The sequence below is a fragment of the Danio rerio genome, chromosome 9 (assembly GCF_052040795.2).
Source record: "Danio rerio strain M-AB ecotype USA chromosome 9, GRCz13ab, whole genome shotgun sequence".
Taxonomy (NCBI): domain Eukaryota; kingdom Metazoa; phylum Chordata; class Actinopteri; order Cypriniformes; family Danionidae; genus Danio; species Danio rerio.
The window spans coordinates 55,039,032-55,049,978 of NC_141029.1; the positions used below are offsets into that span (position 1 = coordinate 55,039,032).

Here is a 10,947-nt window from a genome sequence, read left to right on the forward strand (position 1 = left end):
TTGGTAGTTATTGAGCTAATAGCGTGAATTGTAGGCTATATTAAAATAAGTGTGACCTTACTTTTGTATATCATCATCATCAATATTTTATTAGTTTTTGGATGTTTTGGATTATAGTTAATAAAATAATATGCACATAAAATGTTATGTTTGAATAACATTGAACTTTGAATAAACTGTGCTTTTATTCGAGATATTCACATATATAATTTGGCTGACTACAGCCAACGAAATACTATTATACAATGAGATGCAATTTAAAAATAATAATAATAAATAATATGTTAGATATTAAATAAAACATGACGTAAGCTAAAACGTCGTCATCATGCAGAATCTCGGGCATTAACGGCTGCTTTAACGGACACGCTTGAGCTCCGTGTTAAAATCGGCTAAAAACGCACGATATTCGTATTTAAGTTTACATTTGTGGTGGATAACGTCTTAAAACCGGAAAATATACATATTTAGGACGTTCGTGTGTTATTTTCATGCCCCTTGTGCGTTTTAACAAGTTTTCAAAATGGAGGAGCAGACCGTAAATCAACTCGACAACATGTTGCTTCAGTTTGGTGATTAAATTGTTTAATTTTATTCATTCATCACATACTTCTACGTTTAACTTGATATTTAATGTATTCTGTTGTATATAAACAGGTATAGAGACTCGAGAGCTTGCTCAGAGGAAAGATGACCTTAAACAACAAATACAAAGTAAGTTTGTAAGCATATCTCGACAACATTGTCGACGATAATTATCGACAATAAAGTGTCCCCAAGGAATTTTTAACATGTAAGTTATAACAAACCCATTAGTTTGCCATTATCATTTTTTTCTGTTGTGTTTTAGTTTGTGAGTCCAACATTCAGGAGATGAAGGATTATATTAGCAAAACTCAAAAATCCATCAGCAAACTTGATGAGGACATCCAGCAAAAGCAAACCACAGTGAAGTTTATCAAAGAAAATACTAAAAAGTATGGCAAAAGTATATATTTTTTATTCTCAAATGTCAAATTGAGCCTAATGTGAATTAGGAATGCTCATTGGTGACATATTGCTATATGAATAGGGCTACAATTACTAAAAACAGTGAAAAGTTTAAAAATTTATGGTTGGAGTGATTTTATAGGGAATTGTATTTTTTTTTTTTGTTATAAACACATCAGAAACATGGATAGATACAATAGAGCAAAGCTACAAAATGAAATAAACAGTGATTTATGGCTGGAGAGTATAACAGGGTTCATATGGTCATGGATAACCTGGAAAAAGTCATGGAATTTTGACATGGCATTTTCCAGGCCTGGAAAAGTTTTGAAAAAACAAAAAGGCACACAAAGTTTTGAATAGGTAATCGAAATTAGTTGAACTAATATCTGTAAACTTGAATATAGGTTAGTTGTCTTCACTTATTTTCTGCCTTTGGCCAAAAACATGGTCTCACATCATGAATTCTGTTCATTCATTTTCCTTTGGCTCAGTCTCAATTTCAGAAGTGCCACAGTGGGAATGAATCAACATGTGTAAGCGTTATCTTAATAAATTGACATACAATAGATATATAAAATAATTTCTAACTAAATCGATTTTGTGTTTTATAATATGCTGTAATAAATTTGAACGTGCATTGGTTTTCTTATTATTTACAATGTATATATAGATATTACATGAAACATTATATCATTAAAGTTTACTTGAAAGGTCTGGAAAAATCATGACATTTTAGTTGTAAAAATGTGTATGAACCCTGGTATAATCAGCTAACAGTACAATCAAATTTAAAATAACACTGTATAGTCCTTATCCTAGACATAAAGATAATAGTTAGGTGTTAAAGTTACAAAGATGATAATTTTTTTGTGCCTGAATGGCTTGAAATGCATAGGCATAGGCCTTAAAAATTCTATTGTGGGAAAACTTTGTAATCACTCCATATCAGATGTGTTCAGAACTGCTTGGTCAACTATAGACCATTTCAATGTGGTCATGTCATCAACCCATGAACATTTCCTGCTTGTTATCAAACTGTTTCATAACTGTAACAAGAGGCAATTCAATCATAACTTAATGATAAAACAGCTATCCTAAAATTATTTATCAATATGTGGATCTTTTTGGATTCTCCAAAGCTATAGAAATTACAAATGTAAAACAGGAAATGTATTCGGGACCATTGTTTACATCTCTCAAAATGGTCTTTAATACAGACTCAACATTGTACATCTCTCAATTGTGACTATTGAAATGCAGATTCTGAAATTATATATATATATATATATATATATATATATATATATATATATATATATATATATATATATATATATATATATATATATATATATATAGTGCAGCCCTAATGTAAATACAAATATTATGATATCAGTCTACAGCGAACACAACATCTGCTGCTTCAGTATGAAAAGACACTTGAAGCGGAGCTGGAGAAGAGACAGGACAACTACAACCATGACATGTAGGTCCAGCTTTTAAGTCTGCATGAAGAAGCTGTAGTTCTTGGATAAACTTAAAGGAATAGTTCACCCAAAAATGAATTCAGTTTAATTCAGTTTAGTTTCTTGTTGAACACAAAGGATAATTTGAAAAATGCCGATTCATTAACAGGAAAATATTATATATATATTTTTTTTACAATGAAAGATGATGAGTTCCAGCCACCAGCATTATTCAAAATATCTTTGTGTTCAACAGAAAGAGACTCAGAAAGATTTAATAGTTAAAAGATTTTTGCTGCTTGTTCGATCTACTTATTTAAAGAGAGCTGAGTCAACACAAATCTTGAGTTTTTTGGGACAACTTAATTGTTAATGTTCAATCTACCTAAATTTGCGAAAACAATTAACTATATTGTTTTGTGTTGGGACAACATGAAGAAATTGTATGGAACCCAGCATTTGTTACAGTGTAACAGATGATGAGGAATAAATGATGAGCCAATAAAAATTTTTGTGTGACTTATTCCTTTAAAATGCTTGTTTTTGTTTAAGGAAAATGTTTCAGGAGAGGATGGAGAGCTATAGGAATGTGTTCCTGCAGCATAAGGATCGATACTGTCAGAACCCACTGGCTCAAAATCTGCTGAAGGTTCAAGCAGAGAACGAGGAAATCGAGAGCAGAATCAGAGCAATAGAAGGACAAATAATGGAGAAAGAGACAGAACTGACAGCAGCGTTGGGTAATTCATCCAAACTTTCCAAATTCTTTTAAAAGGGATAGGTCACCTAAAAATAAAACATACTCACTATTTACTCACACACAAGTGGTTTCAAAGATTTATGAGTTTCTTTCTTCTGTTGAACAAAATATATTTTGAATGCTGAAAGCCTGTAACCATTGACTTTCATAGTAGGAAAAATAAATACTATGAAAGTCCGAGGGTACAGGTTTCTTCAAAATATTTTTTTTTAGTTCAACAGAAGAAAGAAACTCACAAAGGTTGGAAACAAGTAAAGGTTTTGACAGAATTTACATTTTTTGGGTGAACTGTCCCTTTAATATGTGCTCTTAAAGGGATAGTTCCTCTAAAATGTTCTGTCAATCTGTCATTATTTACATACCCTTTACTTGTTTCAAAGCTTTATGACTTTTTTAAACCTGTTTGAGTTTCTTTCACCCGCTGAACACAAAAGCAGATATTATGAAGATAGCAGGAAACCGGTTTTTCATACTTTGGCTGTCAATGGCTGTTAGCTTTCTTCAAAAGTTTATTTTATTTAACATTAAAAAAAAACTCATAAAGGTTTGGGACTACTTGAGGGAGAGTAAATTGTGCTTAAATTAAAACATTTTTAAGGGGTTTAAAATTGTATTAATATTTTTAATTTAATAAATATAATAAATTTAATATATTCAGTCATTCAATTTCTTTTTGGCTTAGTCCCTTTATTAATCTGCGGTCATCACAGCGGAATGAACCGCCAACTTTTCCAGCATATGTTTTACGCAGCGAATGCCGTATTCACCATCGGGAGGCGCTATAATCACTCTCGTAGGAGAATTTTGCTTTCACCATCCAAAAAAAAATAAAGTTATTCAACGTGTGCGTCCGATAGCTCTGCTCCTTCCGGTACGTGAGCAAACCTGCGGTCGTTGAGTGCGTGAAGTGTCCATCATTACACACTTCATTTTACCGGCTGAATGAGTGCATCATCCGGGTAATTAAAGTGCACTTATTATTTTTAGAGTTTTCAGTGTGAACACACTACTTAAACTATTTATACTACAAAATGGCTCAGAATATTGCATAAGTATCCGATTTGGGACGCAGCTTATTATTCAACCACTGATGAATGTACACAAATAATGTTCGAGTGAACTATTCCTTTGGCACAAATCATCTTCTTCTTTTGTGATAGGTAAGGATGAGCTGGTTCTTGAAGAGTCTGACAGGTACATTAACTTGTTTTTTTTTTAATTCAGTTGTTAAGTTTCATTCTTGTAATAAACACAATTTCTGAAGTAGCTATGAAAACAGGAAGTGCCAAGAAAATGATGGCCTACAAAATGAAAGTGATGAAATGGACCCTCAGCAAGACGCAGTAATGGAGGTACCTCTGCTGGTGTACTGTAGACTGAGGGTGTATTCACACTAGGCACGGTTGCCTTGAACCATGCTCGGGCACGATTGTCCCTTGTCCCCACTCCCCGCAATCACATTGCAACTTTACCTTCTGAGCCTGAGCATGCTTACGTGATCAATGATGTGACTGTTCAGTTTAACAGAAAAGAAGCGATCTCGCTCCGTACAATGGAGATTTCTTTAGTTATATTGTTTTTTATTATTTTTAGTCATTTGGGATGCAGTGACACACAGTCAAATATTTTGCTGAACAGATCCACAACTTTTAACCCTCATAAGTCATAATAAAAGTCCTCGTGCTGCAGGTATTAGGAGGTTTGTTAAAGGTGCAGCTGAAGTGCAGCGTGGGGTTTGAGTCTTTAATAAACTATGACAGTTCATGTTCATTGAAAAGTAAAAATGATTAATAAATCCATATAAAACAGTCCCTTAAAGTCACACTGCATCTTCAGTTTTGCTCTATTGAGCGCTTTGGACTCACACTAAAAGTATACCGCGTCAAAGCCCAACTGAACCACGCTCTGGCACACCTTCCAACCTGGCCAGGGCCGGCCAACTGAACCGTGCTTGGGCCCGATTTGAAGCACTCACACTTGTGAAACAAACCAGGAAATGGGCGTCAAACGTGCCTGAGCACGGTTTAGATAGCCTAGTGTGAGTACACCCTAAAATTGTTTGCTTATCTTGAGAAATGAGAAAAGTGATTGTAAAATCTTTAACTTCTAGAGACCTGAGGAATGTGCAGATGAACACATGGAGGATGAAGATCAGTCTGTGGAAATTAAGGACAAAACAACAGAAAGTGAATCTCAAATGGACACAATTAGCCATGGCTTGTGGACCAAGAGAGAAACTGATGAAGGTAAACAGCAGAATATATGAATATACTGGGATTATTGCAAAATAAACCTAAATAAAATGCTGACCAGACAAGACAGATGAGTCACAATCAAGCGTTTTTTTCTTTATAGATGACATGCATGAAGGCGATCAGGCATCAGAGGAAGTGAATGAACTGGTACAGTAAAGTACATTACAATTTAGTGGTTTTGAAAGAAGTCTCTTTTGTGTACAAACGTTTTGTTTGGCTGCACAATATATTGTTTCAATTGAAAAGTGCGCACCGCAATGTAGAATCAAGATTATAGTTAACCAGGAGCCACAGTTTATTGCGTTTGTGTTTTTAAGGCATGAGATTGTGTTTAAAGCATTCATGCGCAAGAAATTATAATGTTTTTAACTTTAAGAAAGATGAATTGTATTTAAGTGTCCAAACTCAGTCCTGAAGGGCCGGTGTGCTGCAGATTTTAGCTTCAACTTGCTTCAATGCACCTGCAAGGATGTTTCTAGAAAGCCTAGTGAGAGCTTGATTAACTTGCCCTGGTGTGTCTGATTGGGGTTGGAGCTAAACTTTGCAGGACACCGACCCTCCCGGACTGAGTTTGGAAATGCCTGGTTTAAGCATATACATATGCACACAATGAAAACTACACTGTTATTTCACATTTGATTACTAAATTTGTGTACCTGAATCATGCTAGACTCCCAGAAAAAAACAAACAAAAAAAAACATCTGTTGTTTTTTCATATAAATCTTTGATCTACTGCTTTTATCAGTATGCGCTCTACAAAATTATTGTAATCAATGTAAAATTATGGAAATTCTTTCCAATAAGAGCTATTCATTTTCCTTCGGCTTAGTCTCTGATTTATCAGCAGTTGCCACAGTGGAAAAAAAAGTCAACTATTCCAGCACATGTTTTACGCAACAGATGTCCTTCCAGCCGCAACCCAGTACCAGAAAACACCTATACACTCTTACATTCGCACACACACACTCATCTACTATGGCCGATTTGGTTTATTCAATTCACCTATAGCGCATGTGTTTGGAATATGGGAGAAACTGGAGCACCCGGAGAAAAACCACACCAACACGGGGAGAACATGCAAACTCCACACAGAAATGCCAACTGACCCAGCCAGGAATTGGACCAGCATTCTTCTTGCTATGAGGTGACAGTGCTAACCACTGAGCCACCGTGCCGCCCGCTGTTCATTTCATCCAGTGAAATTATATCGTAATATGTATCTCATGAATATAAAATATAATGTCAGTTTTTTTATATCGTGCAGCTCTAGTTTGGTGCACACATCCTTATATATTTGGTGTATAGACCCTGGATCACAAACATGGGGTATATTTTTAGCAAAAGCCAACAAAACATTGTATGAGTCAAACTGATGGATTTTGTTTGTATAAAATCATTAGAATATTAAGTAAAGATCATGTTCCCTGATAGATATATCAAAACTTAATTTCTGATTATTTATTCATTCATTTAGTTTCCTTCAGCTTAAACCCTGATTTTAAGAGGTCGCCACAGTGGAATGAACCGCTAACCTGGCATGTTTTACGCAGCAGATGCTCTTCCAGCCGCAACACAGTACTGGGAAACACCCATACACACTGATTCACACACACACACACACACACACACACAATCACACTCTACGGCCAATTTAGTTTATTCAATTCCCCTATAGTGCATGTGTTTGGACTGTGGGGGAAACCAGAGCACTCGGACGAAACCCATGCAAACTTCACACATAACTGCAACTGCCAACTGAGACTCGAACCAGCGACCTTCTTGCTGTGAGGCCACATCGCTAACCACAGAGTTACCGTGCCGCAAATTCTGATTGGTAATATGTATTGCTAAGAGCTTAATTTAAACAACTTTATAGGTGATTTACTTATTATTTCAATTTTTTTAACTCTCAGATAGCAGACTTTCAAGTAATTGAAGCACAAATATTGTTCTATCCCAACAAACAATGCAACAGTGTATCCCAATAAACAATCCCATCAACGGACAGCTTAATTATTTAGATTTTAGATAATGTACAAATCTCTTTTTCAAAATGTTTCGAGGTCCAGGGTATGTGTTGGTGTGTGTGTGTATACATATATATTTTATTACAAATTGAATTAACTATTCCTATAGAGTAAGAGACTTTTTTCAAAAGCAGTTAGAAAATCCTATTGTTTGTACCACTTCTATCTGTTTGCATGATTGCAGGAGGGGAATGTGAATGTTTCATGTACTGCTGAGATCATGGTGGAAGCGTCAGAGGAAAAGGAGGAGGATCATTTGGACATAAGCACAGCAGACGTTTATGAGGACTTAGAGAGTGATGGTGTCGTCTGTCCTCCTCCTTCACCTGCTAGAATACAAGCCACACCAACTACACCAACCTTCTCTTTAAAGTATGATCTCACCATTCACGGTTTACTATATACTGCAGACGGTTACTTTCATCAATGAATCAGTAGGAATATGCATTAAGAAAGAGAGTAAATGAACTAAAGTGAGATTGATGTCTGTGTGATCTATTTACAGCAACAGTCCCAATGTATCACCTGGACGTCAGGAGATCTCACACAGCAAGTCTCCAGCGTTCGTCTTCTCCATGAACTCTGGTCCAGGCACTCCTGCGTTCTCGAAGCTGGGCTGTGATTTCGATGTGGGATCAGCTGGAGAAGAGGTGAATCACGGATTCTACAAATCTGACACATGCAGTGGCGTAAAGCAACAAAATACACATACTGAAATGACTGCGAGTACTTACTCTCAAGAATCACACTAGTTTAAAAGTAGTGTGCACTTTTTTTGTTTAAAAGTAGTGTACTTTTACGTAAAGGGGACCTATTATGCAAAAGTCTATTTTATAAGGTGTTTAAAGAGAGTTGTGTGGAATCAGTGTGAATACAGCCAGACACTAATGATAAAAATGCATTAATTGCATTTGTTATAATCACACTTGATAAAAACCCCGCCCATTATTGACCATGTCTCCATCATTAGCATAAACAGCCCTGAAAGAGAAGCAGCAGATTAATTTGACATCTTTCAAAATGGATCATAATAGGTCCTCTTTAAGTAAACTTTTAGTGCTGTATTGGCACTTTTACTGTTATCAATCAAAGGCCTTTATTTGTCAGATACACATCCGTATAGTGAAATTGGGTCTGAATATAGTGAATTAGAGCCCTTTAATTCAACCTGCAATCATTACTTTTTCTTGCACCACATTAATAAGTAATATAATGGTAAAAGTAATGGTACTTTTACTCGAGTATGATTTTTCACTACCATTTGATTTGTGTATGTATGTTGTAGGCATCTCCATTTAACTTCACAAGCTCCTACTTCAACGACAAGGTACTGTATTTCTGCAGAAACAAGATGCTTGTGTTTAAAGGCTGAGTGTTTGATGTTTTCAAAAGCTGACTTTGTGTTTCTGGTAGCAGAAGTCACCAGGATCTGCACCCAAGTTCACAGGTGAGATATGGTTCATGAGTGATATTTACCATCCACACCAGTTTAAAAGATATACAATCTATATATTGTTTTGCACACCAAAAGCAAAGGAGAAAAATAAGACATTGAATTTTAAAGAATGAAAATGAAGCTTATTGAATATACATTTAGCACTAGTTTGGACTTTACGATTTAGCACTAGTGATAACTTTACGATAAGATTTAATTTGCTAATGACTAAATGAACTAACAATAAAAATACTTCTATTCATTTAGTTAATATTATTTTCAACATTTACTAATACATTAAATAAAGCAACTCATAAAACATCTAAAATAACCCGAGTACAGTATGAAGTTGCCTTTTGGTTATTTAAAAGCATTATTACTGTAACTTATAGAGGCTTTTAGAGAACTAATGTAGAACAAATAAATGAAAGTTAATTATGATGACTCTCACAATTCTGACTTTTTCTTAAAAATGCAACAAAAAAGTAAAAATTGTGAAACACCTGAGTAAACTAGTAGAGTGGAAGAAATAAGTATTGAACACGTCACCATTTTACTCAGAAAACATTTCTAAAGGTGCCGTTGACTTGAAATTTTCAGCTGGATGTTGGTAACAACCTAAAAAAAAATCCATATATGCAAAGAAAACAAATTAATTAGTTTACAAATGAAGTTACGTGTAATTAAATTAATTGACGCAGGCAAAAAGCATTGAACACATGAAGAAAGGCAGTGAAAGCCCAGACAGCAGATTAAATTTCTCAGTAGTTCTTCAGCATCCCTCTGCCTTCATCAGTGTAAATGAAAATCAGCTGCTTCAGTCCAACATCTACATTAGCAGGAGGATGAAGATGAAACCAGGGTGAACATTGCAGTAAGACAGTGATCCAAAACACAGCCAAGGAAACTCTCAAATGCTTTCAGAGAAAGAAAATCAAGCTGTAGAATGGCCCAGCCAATCACCTGACTCCAATTCAATAGAAAATACAAAATAAAGCTCAGATTTGACAGACGACACCCACAGAAACATCAAGAATTTTATACTGTTGAAGTCTGTGAGAAACTCACACCTGAGCAATGCATGTGACTTTAGTTTCCATATGAGAGGTTTCCTTATGCTGCCATCACCAAAAAAGCCTTTTATATAAAGTATTAAATACATTTCAGTAGTTTAGCGCTTTCTTCTTCTGTCATTTCATTCTTATTACACACAACTAATTTTTCAAATTCTTTTTTTTTTTTTATGTTTGTATTGTTCAGGTTTTTACCACAATCTGGTTCAATTCCATGTCAACAGCTCCAATAGAAATACTATTCCCGTGGAAAAAACATGATGTGATCATTACTTATTTTTCCTGCTGTATCTTAATAACTTTAAATATGTAACTTTAAAAATTTGTTAACAAATCTCTCTATTAAACAGCACTTGGGAAACATTTGAGAAAGAGCTCAAATTTAAGAGGAGGGCTAATCATTTTGTCTTAATTGCAATAAAAGTCAATAGGCCATATTGTGTTACCAGACATTGTTTTTCTCTAAGGTTTCCTGTTTGATGAAGGCAGTTGTCAAGACGAGTTTTCCTTCTCGTTTGGGGCAGAAAGTCCTCGGCCGTGTGTGAACGCACCAGACACAGCAGGTCCGTCTGATTCCTCTCCATTCTTTTTCAGATTTGGAAAATTATAACTATATTAATCTCTTCATTATAATTCAGAAATTAGTTCAAATGTCTGTTAGAGTCTGCTGTATGATACATGAAGTGAGGAAGTATGTCCTGTTACTTGTAGGATTTCACATTAGTTCAGACGGGTTCCACTCAACATTCAGTATAACTAAAAAAAATAACATGTATACTTCAACTCTGAATATACGATTGCAGCAAAAATACATGCATTATAATTAACAGAATGTTGAATCCCCTGTATGCTCTTCTCATAAAATGTATTTGGTTCTACTTTACAAATATAACAATGTTGACTTTCCTTTTCTGGTCATTTCCCACCATTTACAACA

At 35.0% G+C, this 10,947-nt stretch overlaps 1 protein-coding gene across 4 annotated transcripts; it reads left to right on the forward strand.

Annotated features, from left to right (window-relative positions):
• The first annotated feature begins 325 nt into the window (after positions 1 to 325).
• On the forward strand, positions 326 to 10,916 carry LOC110440054 (uncharacterized). Of its 4 annotated transcripts, none has more exons than XM_087268573.1 (14): positions 326 to 572; positions 658 to 714; positions 851 to 977; positions 2,390 to 2,479; positions 3,012 to 3,199; positions 4,380 to 4,413; positions 4,487 to 4,571; positions 5,330 to 5,465; positions 5,575 to 5,621; positions 7,687 to 7,874; positions 8,008 to 8,152; positions 8,788 to 8,829; positions 8,916 to 8,949; positions 10,478 to 10,916. In XM_087268573.1, exons 1-14 carry the CDS (start codon positions 524 to 526, stop codon positions 10,618 to 10,620), a joined length of 1,365 nt encoding a protein of 454 aa, XP_087124699.1. In that variant the 5' UTR covers positions 326 to 523; the 3' UTR covers positions 10,621 to 10,916. The 4 variants fall into 4 exon arrangements, with proteins under 4 accessions (XP_087124699.1, XP_087124700.1, XP_087124701.1 ...); XM_087268574.1 differs by having other exon boundaries at positions 8,919 to 8,949; XM_087268575.1 differs by having other exon boundaries at positions 4,499 to 4,571.
• The last annotated feature ends 31 nt before the right edge of the window (positions 10,917 to 10,947 follow it).